The sequence below is a fragment of the Cherax quadricarinatus genome, unplaced genomic scaffold (genome assembly GCF_038502225.1).
Source record: "Cherax quadricarinatus isolate ZL_2023a unplaced genomic scaffold, ASM3850222v1 Contig69, whole genome shotgun sequence".
Classification (NCBI taxonomy): Eukaryota; Metazoa; Arthropoda; class Malacostraca; order Decapoda; family Parastacidae; genus Cherax; species Cherax quadricarinatus.
In genome coordinates this window covers 220001-238827 of record NW_027195095.1, presented here as the reverse complement: position 1 = coordinate 238827, position 18827 = coordinate 220001, and the positions used below count along the sequence as shown (strand labels likewise).

General features: G+C 50.4%; 1 protein-coding gene across 1 annotated transcript in view; it reads right to left on the bottom strand.

Annotated features, from left to right (window-relative positions):
- The window catches only part of Wnt2 (Wnt oncogene analog 2), a 215225-nt gene that overhangs the window by 126093 nt on the left and 70305 nt on the right, over positions 1-18827 (bottom strand). Inside the window, exon 2 of the mRNA XM_053793713.2 lies at positions 17958-18509. Within this exon, the coding sequence (XP_053649688.1) occupies positions 17958-18031 (74 nt within the window). The 5' untranslated portion in view covers positions 18032-18509. The remainder of the gene's footprint in view (positions 1-17957; positions 18510-18827) is intronic.

Sequence of the window (18827 nt, the reverse complement as noted above, 5' to 3'; positions counted from 1 at the left end):
CAGGAATACTGGTAACCCAGCCAGGGATACTGGTAACCCAGCCAGGGATACTGGTAACCCAGCCAGGGATACTGGTAACCCAGCCAGGGATGCTGGTAACCCAGCCAGGGATACTGGTAACCCAGCCAGGGGTACTGGTAACCCAGCCAGGGATACTGGTCACCCAGCCAGGGATATTGGTAACCCAGCCAGGAATACTGGTAACCCAGCCAGGGATACTGGTAACCCAGCCAGGGATACTGGTAACCCAGCCAGGGATACTGGTAACTCAGCCAGGGATACTGGTAACCCAGCCAGGGATACTGGTAACCCAGCCAGGATGCTGGTAACCCAGCCAGGGATACTGGTAACCCAGCCAGGGGTACTGGTAACCCAGCCAGGGATACTGGTAACCCAGCCAGGGATACTGGTAACCCAGCCAGGGATGCTGGTAACCCAGCCAGGGATACTGGTAACCCAGCCAGGGATACTGGTAACCCAGCCAGGGATGCTGGTAACCCAGCCAGGGATACTTTTAAGCCAGTCAGGGATATTGGTAACCCAGCCAGGGATACTGGTAACCCAGCCAGAGATGCTGGTAACCCAGCCAGGGATACTGGTAACCCAGCCAGGGATACTGGTAACCCAGCCTGGGATACTGGTAACCCAGCCAGGGATACTGGTAACTCAGCCAGGGATACTAGTAACCCAGCCAGGGATACTGGTAACTCAGGCAGGGATACTGGTAACCCAGCCAGGGATACTGGTAACCCAGCCAGGGATAATGGTAGCGCAGCCAAGGATACTGGTAACCCAGGCAGGGATACTGGTAACCCAGCCAGGGATACTGGTAACCCAGCCAGAGATTCTGGTAACTCAGCCAGGGATACTGGTAACCCAGCCAGGGACACTGGTAACCCAGCCAGGGATTCCGGTAACCCAGCTAGGGATACTGGAACCCAGCCAGGGATATTGGTAACCCAGGCAGGGATACTGGTAACCCAGCCAGGGATACTGGTAACCCAGCCAGGGATACTGGTAACTCAGCCAGGGATACTGGAAACCCAGGCAAGGATACTGGTAACTCAGCCAGGGATACTGGTAACCCAGCCAGGGATACTGGTAACTCAGCCAGGGATACTGGTAACCCAGCCAGGGATACTGGTAACTCAGTCAGGGATACTGGTAATTCAGCCAAGGATACTGGTAACCCAGCCAGGGATACCTTTAGCCCAGCCAGGGATTCTGGTAACCCAGCCAGAGATACTGGTAACTCAGCCAGGGATACTGGTAACCCAGGCAGGGATACTGGTAACCCAGCCAGGGATACTGGTAACCTAGCCAGGGATACTGGTAACCCAGCCAGGGATATTGGTAACCCAGCCAGAGATACTGGTAACCCAGCCAGGGATACTGGTAACCGAGGCAGAGACACTGGTAACCCAGCCAGGGATACTGGTAACCCAGCCAGAGATTCTGGTAACTCAGCCAGGGATACTGGTAACCGAGCCAGGGATGCTGGTAACCCAGCCAGGGATTCTTGTAACCCAGCCAGGAATACTGGTAACCCAGCCAGGGATACTGGAAACCCAGGCAGGGATACTGATAACTCAGCCAGGGATACTGGTAACCCAGCCAAGGATACTGGTAGCTCAGCCAGGGATACTGGTAACCCAGGTAGGGATACTAGTAACCCAGCCAGGGATACTGGTAACCCAGCCATTGATACTGGTAACCCAGGCAGGGATACTGGTAACACAGCCAAGAATACAGGTAACCCAGGCAGGGATACTTGTAACATAGCCAGGGATACTGGTAACCCAGCCAGGGATACTGGTAACTCAGCCAGGGATACTGGTAACCCAACCAGGGATACTGGTAACTCAGTCAGGGATACTGGTAACCCAGCAAGGGATACTGGTAACCCCGGCAGGGACGCTGGTAACCCAGCCAGGGATACTGGTAACCCAGGCAGGGATACTGGCAATCCAGCCAGGGATACTGGTAACCCAGCCTGGGATAGTGGTAACCCAGGCAGGGATACTGGCAACCCAGCCAGGGATACTCGTAACCCAGCCAGGGATACTGGTAACCCAGCCAGGGATACTGGTAACCCAGCCAGGGATACTGGTAACCCAGAAAGGGATACTGGTAACCCAGCCTGGGATACTGGCAACCCAGCCAGGGATACTGGTAACTCAGCCAGGGATACTGGTAACCCAGCCAGGGATACTGGTAACTCAGGCAGGGATACTGGTAACCCAGCCAGGGATACTGGTAACCCAGCCAGGGATAATGGTAGCGCAGCCAAGGATACTGGTAACCCAGGCAGGGATACTGGTAACCCAGCCAGGGATACTGGTAACCCAGCCAGAGATTCTGGTAACTCAGCCAGGGATACTGGTAACCCAGCCAGGGACACTGGTAACCCAGCCAGGGATTCCGGTAACCCAGCTAGGGATACTGGAACCCAGCCAGGGATATTGGTAACCCAGGCAGGGATACTGGTAACCCAGCCAGGGATACTGGTAACCCAGCCAGGGATACTGGTAACTCAGCCAGGGATACTGGAAACCCAGGCAAGGATACTGGTAACTCAGCCAGGGATACTGGTAACCCAGCCAGGGATACTGGTAACTCAGTCAGGGATACTGGTAATTCAGCCATGGATACTGGTAACCCAGCCAGGGATACTGGTAGCCCAGCCAGGGATTCTGGTAACCCAGCCAGAGATACTGGTAACTCAGCCAGGGATACTGGTAACCCAGGCAGGGATACTGGTAACCCAGCCAGGGATACTGGTAACCCAGGCTGGGATGCTTGTAACCCAGCCAGGGATATTGGTAACCCAGTCAGAGACACTGGTAACCCAGCCAGGGATACTGGTAACCCAGGCAGAGACACTGGTAACCCTGCCAGGGATACTGGTAACCCAGCCAGAGATTCTGCTAACTCAGCCAGGGATACTGGTAACCAAGCCAGGGATTGTGGTAACCCAGCCAGGGATTCTGGTAACCCAGCCAGGAATACTGGTAACCCAGCCAAGGATACTGGAAACCCAGGCAGGGATACTGATAACTCAGCCAGGGATACTGGTAACCCAGCCAAGGATACTGGTAGCTCAGCCAGGGATACTGATAACCCAGGTAGGGATACTAGTAACCCAGCCAGGGATACTGGTAACCCAGCCATTGATACTGATAACCCAGGCAGGGATACTGGTAACACAGCCAGGAATACAGGTAACCCAGGCAGGGATACTTGTAACATAGCCAGGGATACTGGTAACCCAGCCAGGGATACTGGTAACTCAGCCATGGATACTGGTAACCCAACCAGGGATACTGGTAACTCAGTCAGGGATACTGGTAACCCAGCAAGGGATACTGGTAACCCAGGCAGGGACACTGCTAACCCAGCCAGGGATACTGGTAACCCAGGCAGGGATACTGGCAACCCAGCCAGGGATACTGGTAACCCAGGCAGGGATACTGGTAACCCAGCCAGGGATACTGGTAACCCAGGCAGAGATACTGGTAACCCAGGCAGGGATACTGGCAACCCAGCCAGGGATACTGGTAACCCAACCAGGGATACTGGTAACCCAGCCAGGGATACTGGTAACCCAGCCAGGGACACTGGTAACCCAGCCAGGGATACTGGTAACCCAGGCAGGGATACTGGCAACCCAGCCAGGGATACTGGTAACCCAGGCAGGGATACTGGTAACCCAGGTAGGGATGCTGGCAACCCAACCAGGGATACTGGTAACCCAACCAGGGATACTGGTAACCCAGCCAGGGATACTGGTAACCCAGCAAGGGATATTGGTAACCCAGCCAGGGATACTGGTAACCCAGCAAGGGATACTGGTAACCCCGGCAGGGACGCTGGTAACCCAGCCAGGGATACTGGTAACCCAGGCAGGGATACTGGCAACCCAGCCAGGGATACTGGTAACCCAGCCTGGGATACTGGTAACCCAGGCAGGGATACTGGCAACCAAGCCAGGGATACTCGTAACCCAACCAGGGATACTGGTAACCCAGCCAGCCAGGGATACTGGTAACCCAGCCAGCCAGGGATACTGGTAACCCAGCCAGAGATACTGGCAACCCAGCCAGGGATACTGGTAACCCAGCCAGGGATACTGGTAACCCAGCCATGGATATTGTAACCTAGCCAGGGATACTGGTAACCCAGCCAGGGATGCTGGTAACCCAGCCAGGGATACTGGTAACCCAGCCTGGGATACTGGTAACCCAGCCAGGGAGACTGGTAACCCAGCCAGGGACACTGGTAACCCAGCCAGGGATACTGGTAACCCAGCCAGGAATACTGGTAACCCAGCCAGGGATACTGGTAACCCAGCCAGGGATGCTGGTAACCCAGCCAGGGATACTCGTAACCCAGGCAGGGATACTGATAACTCAGCCAGGGATACTGGTAACCCAGCCAAGGATACTGGTAGCTCAGCCAGGGATACTGGTAACCCAGGTAGGGATACTAGTAACCCAGCCAGGGATACTGGTAACCCAACCATGGATACTGGTAACCCAGGCAGGGATACTGGTAACCCAGCCAGGAATACAGGTAACCCAGGCAGGGATACTTGTAACATAGCCAGGGATACTGGTAACCCAGCCAGGGATACTGGTAACTCAGCCAGGGATACTGGTAACCCAACCAGGGATACTGGTAACTCAGTCAGGGATACTGGTAACCCAGCAAGGGATACTGGTAACCCAGGCAGGGACACTGCTAACCCAGCCAGGGATACTGGTAACCCAGGCAGGGATACTGATAACCCAGCCAGGGATACTGGTAACCCAGGCAGAGATACTGGTAACCCAGGCAGGGATACTGGCAACCCAGCCAGGGATACTGGTAACCCAACCAGGGATACTGGTAACCCAGCCAGGGATACTGGTAACCCAGCCAGGGACACTGGTAACCCAGCCAGGGATACTGGTAACCCAGGCAGGGATACTGGCAACCCAGCCAGGGATACTGGTAACCCAGGCAGGGATACTGGTAACCCAGGTAGGGATGCTGGCAACCCAACCAGGGATACTGGTAACCCAACCAGGGATACTGGTAACCCAGCCAGGGATACTGGTAACCCAGCAAGGGATATTGGTAACCCAGCCAGGGATACTGGTAACCCAGCAAGGGATACTGGTAACCCCGGCAGGGACGCTGGTAACCCAGCCAGGGATACTGGTAACCCAGGCAGGGATACTGATAACCCAGCCAGGGATACTGGTAACCCAGGCAGAGATACTGGTAACCCAGGCAGAGATACTGGCAACCCAGCCAGGGATACTGGTAACCCAACCAGGGATACTGGTAACCCAGCCAGGGATACTTGTAACACATGCCAGGGACACTGGTAACCCAGCCAGGGATACTGGTAACCCAGGCAGGGATACTGGCAACCCAGCCAGGGATACTGGTAACCCAGGCAGGGATACTGGTAACCCAGGTAGGGATGCTGGCAACCCAACCAGGGATACTAGTAACCCAACCAGGGATACTGGTAACCCAGCCAGGGATACTGGTAACCCAGCAAGGGATATTGGTAACCCAGCCAGGGATACTGGTAACCCAGCAAGGGATACTGGTAACCCCGGCAGGGACGCTGGTAACCCAGGCAGGGATACTGGCAACCCAGCCAGGGATACTCGTAACCCAACCAGGGATACTGGTAACCCAGCCAGCCAGGGATACTGGTAACCCAGCCAGCCAGGGATACTGGTAACCCAGCCAGAGATACTGGCAACCCAGCCAGGGATACTGGTAACCCAGCCAGGGATACTGGTAACCCAGCCATGGATATTGTAACCTAGCCAGGGATACTGGTAACCCAGCCAGGGATGCTGGTAACCCAGCCAGGGATACTGGTAACCCAGCCTGGGATACTGGTAACCCAGCCAGGGATACTGGTAACCCAGCCAGGGATACTGGTAACCCAGCCAGGGAGACTGGTAACCCAGCCAGGGACACTGGTAACCCAGCCAGGGATACTGGTAACCCAGCCAGGAATACTGGTAACCCAGCCAGGGATACTGGTAACCCAGCCAGGGATGCTGGTAACCCAGCCAGGGATACTCGTAACCCAGCCAGGGATACTGGTAACCCAGCCAGGGATACTGGTAACCCAGACAGGGATACTGGTAACCCAGCCAGGGATGCTGGTAACCCAGCCAGGGATACTGGTAACCCAGCGAGGGATACTGGTAACCCAGCCTGGGATGCTGGTAACCCAGCCAGGGATACTGGTAACCCAGCCAGGGATACTGGAAACCCAGCCAGGGATACTGGTCACCCAGGCAGGGATACTGGCAACCCGCTAGAGATACTGGTAACCCAGCCAGGGATACTGGTAACCTAGCCATGGATACTGGTAACCTAGCCAGGGATATTGTTAACCCAGCCAGGGATGCTGGTAACCCAGCCAGGGATACTGGTAACCCAGCCTGGGATATTGTTAACCCAGCCAGGGATACTGGTAACCCAGCCAGGGATACTGGTAACCCAGCCAGGGACACTCGTAACCCAGCCAGGGATACTGGTAACCCAGCCAGGGATACTGGTAACCCAGCCAGGGATACTGGTAACCCAGCGAGGGATTCTTGTAACCCAGCCAGGGATGCTGGTAACCCGGCCAGGGATACTGGTAACCCAGCCAGGGATACTGGTAACCCAGCCAGGGATACTGGTAACCCAGCCAGGGATACTGGTAACCCAGCCAGGGATGCTGGTAACCCAGCCAGGGATACTGGTAACCCAGCCAGGGATACTGGTAACCCAGCCAGGGATGCTGGTAACCCAGCCAGGGATACTGGTAACCCAGCCAGGGATACTGGTAACCCAGCCAGGGATACTGGTAACCCAGCCAGGGATACTGGTAACCCAGCCAGGGATACTGGTAACCCAGCCAGGAATACTGGTAACCCAGCCAGGGATACTGGTAACCCAGCCAGGTATACTGGTAACCCAGACAGGGATACTGGTAACACAGCCAGGGATACTGGCAACCCAGCCAGGGATACTGGTAACCCAGCCAGGGATACTGGTAACCCAGCCAGGGATGCTCGTAACCCAGCCAGGGATACTGGTAACACAGCCAGGGATACTGGTAACCCTGCCAGGGATACTGGTAACCCAGCCAGGGATACTGGTAACCCAGCCAGGGATACTGGTAACCCACCCAGGGATACTGGTAACCCAGCCAGGGATACTGGTAACCCAGCCAGGGATACTGGTAACCCAGCCAGGGATACTGGTAACCCAGTCAGGGATACTGGTAACCAAGCCAGGGATACTGGTAACCCAGCCAGGGATACTGGTAACCCAGCCAGGGATACTGGTAACCCAGCCAGGGATACTGGTAACCCAGCCAGGGATACTTGTAACCCAGCCAGGGATACTGGTAACCCAGTCAGGGATACTGGTAACCCAGCCAGGGATACTGGTAACCCAGCCAGGGATACTGGTAACCCAGCCAGGGATACTGGTAACCCAGCCAGGGATACTGGTAACCCTGCCAGGGATACTGGTAACCCAGCCAGGGATACTGGTAACCCAGCCAGGGATACTGGTAACCCAGCCAGGGATATTGGTAACCCAGCCAGGGATACTTGTAACCCAGCCAGGGATACTGGCAACCCAGCCAGGGATACTGGTAACCCAGCAAGGGATACTGGTAACCCAGCCAGGGATACTGGTAACCCAGCCAGGGACACTGGTAACCCAGCCAGGGGTAATGGTAACCCAACCAGGGATACTGGTAACCCAGCCAGGGATACTGGTAACCCAGCAGGGATACTGGTAACCCAACCAGGGATACTGGTAACCCAGCCAGGGATACTGGTAACCCAGCCAGGGATACTGGTAACCCAGCTGGAGCCGGGCGTTAGTGACATTCAACAATCTGCTTATTATGTTGGATGCATGATAATCATGTGGCTCCTCCTGCATGATAGTCATGTGGCTCCTGCATGATAGTCATGTGGCTCCTCCTGCATGATAGTCATGTGGCTCCTTCTGCATGATAGTCATGTGGCTCCTCCTGCATGATAGTCATGTGGCTCCTCCTGCATGAAAGTCATGTGGCTCCTTCTGCATGATAGTCATGTGGCTCCTCCTGCATGATAGTCATGTGGCTCCTCGTGCATGAAAGTCATGTGGCTCCTTCTGCATGATAGTCATGTGGCTCCTCCTGCATGATAGTCATGTGGCTCCTCGTGCATGAAAGTCATGTGGCTCCTTCTGCATGATAGTCATGTGGCTCCTCCTGCATGATAATCATGTGGCTCCTCGTGCATGAAAGTCATGTGGCTCCTTCTGCATGATAGTCATGTGGCTCCTCGTGCATGAAAGTCATGTGGCTCCTTCTGCATGATAGTCATGTGGCTCCTCCTGCATGATAGTCATGTGGCTCCTCCTGCATGATAGTCACGTGGCTTCTTCTGCATGATAGTCACGCGGCTCCTTCTGCATGATAGTCATGTGGCTCCTCCTGCATGAAAGTCATGTGGCTCCTCCTGCATGATAGTCATGTGGCTCCTCCTGCATGATAGTCATGTGGCTTCTCCTGCAAGATTGTCACGCGGCTCCTTCTGCACGATGGACATGTGGCTCCTGCATGATAGTCATGTGGCTCCTCCTGCATGATAATCATGTGGCTCCTCGTGCATGAAAGTCATGTGGCTCCTTCTGCATGATAGTCATGTGGCTCCTCCTGCATGATAGTCATGTGGCTCCTGCATGATAGTCATGTGGCTCCTCCTGCATGATAGTCATGTGGCTCCTTCTGCATGATAGTCATGTGGCTCCTCCTGCATGATAGTCATGTGGCACCTCCTGCATGATAGTCATGTGGCTCCTTCTGCATGATAGTCATGTGGCTCCTCCTGCATGATAGTCATGTGGTTCCTTCTGCATGATGGACATGTGGCTCCTCCTGCATGATAGTCATGTGGCTCCTCCTGCATGATAGTCATGTGGCTCCTCCTGCATGATAGTCATGTGGATCCTTCTGCATGATAGTCATGTGGCTCCTCCTGCATGATAGTCATGTGGCTCCTCCTCCATGATAGTCATGTGGCTCCTTCTGCACGATGGACATGTGGCTCCTCCTGCATGATAGTCATGTGGCTCCTCCTGCATGATAGTCATGTGGCTCCTCCTGCATTATAGTCATGTGTCTCCTGCATGATAGTCATGTGGCTCCTTCTGCATGATAGTCATGTGGCTCCTCCTGCATGATAGTCATGTGGCTCCTCCTGCATGATAGTCATGTGGCTCCTCCTGCATGATAGTCATGTGGCTCCTCCTGCATGATAGTCATGTGGCTCCTTCTGGATGATAGTCAAGTGGCTCCTTCTGCATGATAATCATGTGGCTCCGCCTTCATGATAGTCATTTGGCTCCTCCTGCATGATAGCCATGTATCTCCTTCTGCATGATAGTCATGTGGCTCCTCCTGCATGATAGTCATGTGGCTCCTCCTGCATGATAGTCATGTGGCTCCTTCTGCATGATAGTCATGTGGCTCTTCCTGCATGATAGTCATGTGGCTCCTCCTGCATGATAGTCATGTGGCTCCTCCTGCATGATAGTCATGTGGCTCTTCCTGCATGATAGTCATGTGGCTCCTCCTGCATGATAGTCATGTGGCTCCTCCTGCATGATAGTCATGTGGCTCCTTCTGCATGATAGTCATGTGGCTCCTCCTGTATGATAGTCATGTGGCTCCTCCTGCATGATAGTCATGTGGCTCCTTCTGCATGATAGTCATGTGGCTCTTCCTGCATGATAGTCATGTGGCTCCTCCTGCATGATAGTCATGTGGCTCCTCCTGCATGATAGTCATGTGGCTCCTCCTGCATGATAGTCATGTGGCTCCTCCTGCATGATAGTCATGTGTCTCCTTCTGCATGATAGTCATGTGGCTCCTTCTGCATGATAGTCATGTGGCTCCTCCTGCATGATAGTCATGTGGCTCCTCCTGCATGATAGTCATGTGGCTCCTCCTGCATGATAGTCATGTGACTCCTCCTGCATGATTGTCATATGGCTCCTCCTGCATGATAGTCATGTGGCTCCTCCTGCATGATAGTTATGTGGCTCCTTCTGCATGATAGTCATGTGGCTCCTTCTGCATGATAGTCATGTGGCTCCTCCTGCATGATAGTCATGTGGCTCCTTCTGCATGATAGTCATGTGGCTCCTCCTGCATGATAGTCATGTGGCTCCTCCTGCATGATAGTCATGTATCTCCTTCTGCATGATAGTCATGTGGCTCCTCCTGCATGATAGTCATGTGGCTCCTCCTGCATGATTGTCATGTATCTCCTTCTGCATGATAGTCATGTGGCTCCTCCTGCATGATAGTCATGTGGCACCTCCTGCATGATAGTCATGTGGCTCCTCCTGCATGATAGTCATGTGGCACCTCCTGCATGATAGTCATGTGGCTCCTCCTGCATGATTGTCATGTATCTCCTTCTGCATGATAGTCATGTGGCTCCTCCTGCATGATAGTCATGTGGCACCTCCTGCATGATAGTCATGTTGCTCCTCCTGCATGATAGTCATGTGGCACCTCCTGCATGATAGTCCTGTGGCTCCTCGTGCGTTATAGTCATGTGGCTCCTCCTGCATGATAGTCATGTGGCTCCTCCTGCATGATAGTCATGTGGCTCCTCCTGCATGATAGTCATGTGGCTCCTCGTGCATTATAGTCATGTGGCTCCTCCTGCATGATAGTCATGTGGCTCCTCCTGCATGATAGTCATGTGGCTCCTCCTGCATGATAGTCATGTGGCTCCTCCTGCATGATAGTCATGTGGCTCCTTCTGCATGATAGTCATCTTGCTCCTCCTGCATGATAGTCATGTGGCACCTCCTGCATGATAGTCCTGTGGCTCCTCGTGCATTATAGTCATGTGGCTCCTCCTGCATGATAGTCATGTGGCTCCTCCTGCATGATAGTCATGTGGCTCCTCCTGCATGATAGTCATGTGGCTCCTCGTGCATTATAGTCATGTGGCTCCTCGTGCATTATAGTCATGTGGCTCCTCCTGCATGATAGTCCTGGGGCTCCTCCTGCCTGATAGTCATGTGGCTCCTCCTGCATGATAGTCATGTGGCTCCTCCTGCATGATAGTCATGTGGCTCCTCCTGCATGATAGTCATGTGGCTCCTTCTGCATGATAGTCATCTTGCTCCTCCTGCATGATAGTCATGTGGCACCTCCTGCATGATAGTCCTGTGGCTCCTCGTGCATTATAGTCATGTGGCTCCTCCTGCATGATAGTCATGTGGCTCCTCCTGCATGATAGTCATGTGGCTCCTCCTGCATGATAGTCATGTGGCTCCTCGTGCATTATAGTCATGTGGCTCCTCCTGCATGATAGTCATGTGGCTCCTCCTGCATGATAGTCATGTGGCTCCTCCTGCATGATAGTCATGTGGCTCCTCCTGCATGATAGTCATGTGGCTCCTCCTGCATGATAGTCATGTGGCTCCTTCTGCATGATAGTCATGTTGCTCCTCCTGCATGATAGTCATGTGGCTCCTCCTGCATGATAGTCATATGGCTCCTCCTGCATGATAGTCATGTGGCTCCTTCTGCATGATAGTCATGTGGCTCCTCCTGCATGATAGTCATGTGGCTACTCCTGCATGATAGTCATGTGGCTCCTCCTGCATGATAGTCATGTGGCTACTCCTGCATGATAAACATGTGGGTCCTGCTGCATGATAGTCATGTGGCTCCTGTATGTTAGTCATGTGGCTCCTCCTGCATGATAGTTATGTGGCTACTCCTGTATGATAGACATATGGTTCCTGCTGTAAGATAGACATGTGGCTCCTCCTGCATGATAGTCATGTGGCTCCTCTTGCATGATAGTCATATGGCTACTCCTGCATGATAGACATGTGGCTACTCCTGCATGATAGTCATGTGGCTCCTCCTGCATGATAGACATGTGGCTACTCCTGCATGATAGTCATGTGGCTCCTGCTGCATGATAGACATGTGGCTCCTCCTACATGATAGTCATGTGGCTTCTCCTGCATGATAGTCACGCGGCTCCTTCTGCATGATGGACATGTGGCTCCTCTGGCATGATAGCCATGTGGCTCCTCCTGCATGATAGACATGTGGCTCCTCCTGCATGATAGACATGTTGCTCCTCCTGCATGATAGTCATGTGGATTCTCCTGCATGATAGACATGTTGCTCCTCCTGCATGATAGACATGTGGCTCCTCCTGCATGATAGTCATGTGACTCTTCCTGCATGATAGACATGTTGCTCCTCCTGCATGACAGACATGTGGCTGCTCCTGCATCATAGAATGATGACAGACGGACTGACTGCTGTCAGTCTTAAGCCAATGACTTTCAGTTAAAATTCTTTTTTGTGTTTCTGTTCTTAAACTGCTGGCACTTCATAAACCACGGAACGGGTGGGGTTTCAACCCATGACGCTAAAACTCCAGGCCAGTGCGTAAACCACTTGGCTGGGAGTCATGGCACTGAATGTCTGTAATGCACTCCCTCTTGAAGACTTCTAAAGACCAATGTGAGATGGAATCCACAGGTGTAACAGCTTGGCTGATCATGTCCTGATCCACTGCGAGGCCTGTTCATTGACCGGGCCGCGGGGGCGTTGACCCCCGCAACACCCTCCAGGTATACTCCAGGTGTACTGTGACCCTACTGTCCACAACCCTACCATACCTGTGTCTGGCTTCTGACATAAACATGCCACAACTGCCACTCGTGGAATTAAGAGCATTTATGGATAATAAACAGTGACAACTGGAGTGTCAGTCTTATATACGTGGACGCATGTGAGTGTAAGAAGAATGGTCAACAGTTCAGTTTGAAGGGTAGAAGCCAAGAGCTGATGCATGATCGCTCTGATAACAGTTGCACTATCAGCTGCACCAGTAGGTCAGTGGAGAGTGCCATCAACCAGCATAATTTGTGGAAGAGAGTGCTCTGTGACCAAGGTATCACTGTAATTTAAAACAACAACGTACTTGGCTTCAAAGTGAAGCTAGTGTTGTGATTTAATAAGCTTCTCTGGGCGAGAGGGACTTAGGGGCACCTAAGTTCCCTCATCTTCAAATAACATGTTCATTTTTCCACTATAATTCACCTTGCCCATAATTACTATTACATTTGTTTGTTTAATAATGTGAAGTTCAGGATCTTTCCTTAATTCATGATAAAACTTAACAAATCTTTGATGACAGTTGTGTTGCAGAGGTCTCAGCAAAACTAAGATCTCTGCAACACAAATCCCTTAGTGAGTAGTTCCTACCCACTAAGGGTAGGAACTACCCCCCTTAGTGGGTAGATCCTATCTACTAAGGGTAGGAACTACTCCCTTAATGGGTAGTTCCTACCCGCTTAGTAGGTAGGAACTACCAAGTTACCCATGGCAGCGGGACAGTGTTGAAGTTGCTTGATTCGACAGAAACATTGTATCTGATTTCAGTAACCAGTGGCACCACTCCAGCAGAATGTTCTCAGTATATGAACATGGAGCTGGGAACAATCTCTAGCTGCGTCTGTTCACCTAACAAGCGTTATTTTCGGGCCCCGGTATACCGTGGGTAACTGAAACCGCAGGTACCAGACCCGCGGATACCAGACCCGCGGATACCAGACCCGCGGATACCAGACCCGCGGATACCAGACCCGCGGATACCAGACCCGCGGATAGCAGAACCGCGGATACCAGACCCGCGGATACCAGACCCGCGGATACCAGACCCGCGGATACCAGAACCGCGGATACCAGACCCGCGGATACCAGACCCGCGGATAGCAGAACCGCGGATACCAGACCCGCGGATACCAGACCCGCGGATACCAGACCCGCGGATACCAGACCCGCGGATACCAGACCCGCGGATACCAGACCCGCGGATACCAGACCCGCGGATACCAGACCCGCGGATACCAGACCCGCGGATACCAGACCCGCGGATACCAGACCCGCGGATACCAGACCCGCGGATACCAGACCCGCGGATACCAGACCCGCGGATACCAGACCCGCGGATACCAGACCCGCGGATACCAGACCCGCGGATACGGGGTCGCACGGTAGTCGCCTTATTATATTTTTTGTTAATAATTATGAGCGATTTTTACTGTAGCTAATAATTAGGAATTACCTGGATCCCAGTGGAAGTAAGTATTTGGATTATCTTAAGTAAGTTATACATATGTGCTATTGTAGCCATCTAGAATTGTATAATTATACCTAATAATAATAATAATAATAATAATAATAATAATAATAATAATAATAATAATAATAATGATGATGATAATAATAATCATAATAATAATAATGATGATGATAATAATAATAATAATAATAATAATAATAATAATAATAATAATAATAATAATAATAATAATAATAATAGTAATCAATTTTATTTGAAGTCGCTGAAGAAAAATATTCTTTAATTCGAAAGTCCATAATATGCTGGAGACAACACAATAAGTGTCAGGGGCCCAAGACTGTTCCACTGCCTCCCAGCATACATAAGGGGGATTGCCAATAGACCCCTGGCTGTCTTCAAGAAAGCGCTGGAGAGACACCTAAAGTCAGTACCTGACCAGCTGGACTGTGGTTCGTACGCCGGTTTGTGTGCGGCCAACAGTAACAGCCTGGCTGATCAGAACCTGATCCACCACGAGGCCTGGTCTCAAACCACGCCACGGGAGCGTTAACCCCTAAACCCTCTCCAGGTAGGTACCTGGGTGTTAGTCAAATGTTGTAGGCAGCATCCTGGGGGGAGAGGAGCATCGACCACAGTGGAAGCCAGACACCTCGTCTCTCTCTCCTCCTCCTCCCTTCTTTCTTCTGCCTTCTCTGTTTTTTATTCCTGCAGTAGTATTTACTGCCTGTTGACCAGCAGTTATCTCAACATAACTCAGCTAAAGGTCGTCCAGTCATTGACACCAGACACTCCTAACTTTCCTGGTTCACCTTCATAATGCCCCACTCGACACCCTATATACACCTTGAGAAGCATGTATCTCAGCGTATATGTACCGAGAGGTGTATATCTCTCAGTGTATATACACTTAGAGGTGTATATCTCTCAGTGTATATACACTTAGAGGTGTATATCTCTCAGTGTATATACACTTAGAGGTGTATATCTCTCAGTGTATATACACTTAGAGGTGTATATCTCTCAGTGTATATACACTTAGAGGTGTATATCTCTCAGTGTATATACACTTAGAGGTGTATATCTCTCAGTGTATATACACTTAGAGGTGTATATCTCTCAGTGTATATACACTTAGAGGTGTATATCTCTCAGTGTATATACACTTAGAGGTGTATATCTCTCAGTGTATATACACTTAGAGGTGTATATCTCTCAGTGTATATACACTTAGAGGTGTATATCTCTCAGTGTATATACACTTAGAGGTGTATATCTCTCAGTGTATAAGTGTATATATACACTGGTAGTTTACATTAATCGCTATTTTAGGTATTAAAGTGTTCTTGACTGGTGGTGAACAGGCGACATGAAGCCTTAATGATCCTCGTGTAGTAGATAGGCTTGAAACCTAATTACCCAATTTTCTACGTGTGTAAACTAAACAGCAGGTAATTAACCTGCGTAAAGCAGGTGAAAAGAACATTATTATAGATTTCGTCCACGTTGGTGCTTTATAAAGCACATATGTGTACTCACCTAATTGTGGTTGCAGGGGTCGATTCATAGCTCCTGGCCCCGCCTCTTCACTGGCCGTTACTAGGTCACTCTCTCTCTGCTCCATGAGTTTTATTATACCTCTTCTTAAAGCTGCGTATGGTACCTGCTTCCACTACATCACTTACCAGACTATTCTACTTCCTGACAACTCTAGACTGAAGAAATGCTTCCTAACATCCCTGTGTCTCATCTGAGTCTTCAACTTTCAATTGTGACCCCTTGTTGCTGTGTCCCCTCTCTGGAACATCCTGTCTTTGCCCACCTTGTCTATTCCTCTCAGTATTTTACATGTCGTTATCATGTCCCCCCCTGTCCTTCCTGTCTTCCAGTGTCGTCAGATCGAATTCTCTTAACCTCTTCTGGTAGGACATTCCCCTTAGCTCCGGGACTAATCTCGTTGCAAACCTTTGCACTTTCTCTAATTTCCTGACGTATTTGACCAGATGTGGGTTCCATACTGGTGCTGCATACTCCAGTATGGGCCTGACGTACACGATGTACAGGGTCCAGAACAACTTCTTACTGAGGTATCGGAACGCTATTCTTAGATTTGCTAGTCGCCCATATGCTGCAGCAGCTATCTAGTTGATGTGCGCCTCAGGAGATGTGTTCGATGTTATACTCACCCCGTGACCCTTTTCCTTGAGTCAGGTTTGTAGTTTTTAGCCCCTAGACGTGTGTGTGTGTGTGTGTGTGTGTGTGTGTGTGTGTGTGTGTGTGTGTGTGTGTGTGTGTGTGTGTGTGTGTGTGTGTGTTGTGTGTGTGTGTGTGTGTGCGTGCGTGTGTGTGTGTGTGTGTGTGTATGTGTGTGTGTGTGTGTGTGTGTGTGTGTGTGTGTGTGTGTGTGTGTGTGTACTCACCTATTTGTACTCACCTATTTGTGGTTGCAGGGGTCGAGTCACAGCTCCTGGCCCCGCCTCTTCGCTGATTGCTACTAGGTCCTCTCTCTCCCTGCCCCATGAGCTCTATCATACCTCGCCTTAAAACTATGTATGGTTCCTGCCTCCACCACATCACTTTCTGGGCTATTCCATGGCCTGACTACTCTATGACTGAAGAAATACTTCCTAACATCCCTTTGATTCATCTGAGTCTTCAATTTCCAATTGTGACCTCTTGTGTCTGTGTCCCATCTCTGGAACATCCCGTCTTTGTCCACCTCGTCTATTCCGCGCAGTATTTTATATGTCGTTATCATGTCTCCCCTGCCCCTCCTGGCCTCCAGTGTCGTCAGGCCGATTTCCCTCAACCTTTCTTCATAGGACAATCCCCGTAGCTCTGGGACTAGTCTTGTTGCAAACCTTTGCACTTTCTCTAATTTCTTGACGTGCTTGACTAGGTGTGGATTCCAAACTGGTGCTGCATACTCCAGTATGGGCCTGACGTAGATGGTGTACAGAGTCTTAAACGAATCCTTACTGAGGTATCGGAACGCTATCCGTAGGTTTGCCAGGCGCCCGTATGCTGCAGCAGTTATCTGATTGATGTGCGCCTCAGGAGATATGCTCTGTGTTATACTCACCCCCAGATCTTTTTCCTTGAGTGAGGTTTGCAGTCTTTGGCCATCTAAACTATATTGTGTCTGCGGTCTTCTTTGCCCTTCCCCAATCTTCATGACTTTGCATTTGGCAGGGTTAAATTCAAGGAGCCAATTGCTGGACCAGATCTCTTTGTAGCCCTGCCTGATCCTCGTCCGATTCGATTCTTCTCATTAGCTTCACATCGTCTGCAAACAAGGACACTTCTGAGTCTATCCCTTCCGTTATGTCGTTCACGTATACCAAGAACAGCACAGGTCCTAGGACTGACCCCTGTGGAACCCCGCTTGTCACAGGCGCCCACTCTGACACCTCGTCGCGTACCATGACTCGTTGTTGCCTCCCTGTCAGATATTCTCTGATCCATTGCAGTGTGTGTACGTGTGTGTGTGTGTGTGTGTGTGTGTGTGTGTGTGTGTGTGTGTGTGTGTGTGTGTGTGTGTGTGTGTGTGTGTGTGTGTACGTGTGTGTGTGTGTGTGTATGTGTGTGTGTGTGTGTGTGTGTGTGTGTGTGTGTGTGTGTGTGTGTGTGTGTGTGTGTGTGTGTGTGTGTGTACAAGCATACAAAGAAGTGACCTCATGAGTGCATCATACAGGGAGACGCATAAGTGCGTCATACAAGTAGACGCACTGGCTGACGCAGCTTTGGACGTACCTTATATGCGTGTGGAAGTTGATGGTGGCCAGGATGATGACGTAAGGCACGACGTAACGATAAACTCTCGTCATTGTTCACCAATCACGGCATAGGAGGGATTAGTACAATGACGTAACTGATGCTGCTGCTGGTGGTCGTCATGTCGACCAATCACGGCCTTGGAAAGACAATGACGTAACTGATGACGCAACTGGAGGCCGCCATGTCGACCAATCACAACCCTGGGATACAGTGACGTCACAACATGGCGCCAATCATTACACTAATCCCAACACAACTAACAAAATCTTCATAACGTAACTAATCACAATCACAACAATCGTAGCTTGGCACCATTGTTCATATACAATCATTTTTTTCTTTATTTTCTCGTATTAAAATCCTTATACAGAGTTTTCCAAAAAAAATTGGTCACAAAATTTTAGTGCCGTATTTTTCAAAAAAAAAATTCCATCCATTTTTTCCAGCTTATTTTTGATTTAAGACAAAAATTTTATTTTGAATTCCACTTATCAGGTTAGAATATTTCAAAACCCAATCTCCAGTTTGCTGAAAAAAAAATATATTGAATATTTAAAATTTTGAAACCTAGAGATTTTTGAGAATTTTTACAGAATCTGAAGTAATTTTTACAGAATCTGAAGTAATTTTTACAGAATCTGAAGTAATTTTTACAGAATCTGAAGAAATTTTTACAGAATCTGAAGTAATTTTTACAGAATCTGAAGTAATTTTTACAGAATCTGAAGAAATTTTTACAGAATCTGAAGTAATTTTTTCAGAATCTGAAGAAATTTTTACAGAATCTGAAGTAATTTTTACAGAATCTGAAGAAATTTTTACAGAATCTGAAGTAATTTTTACAGA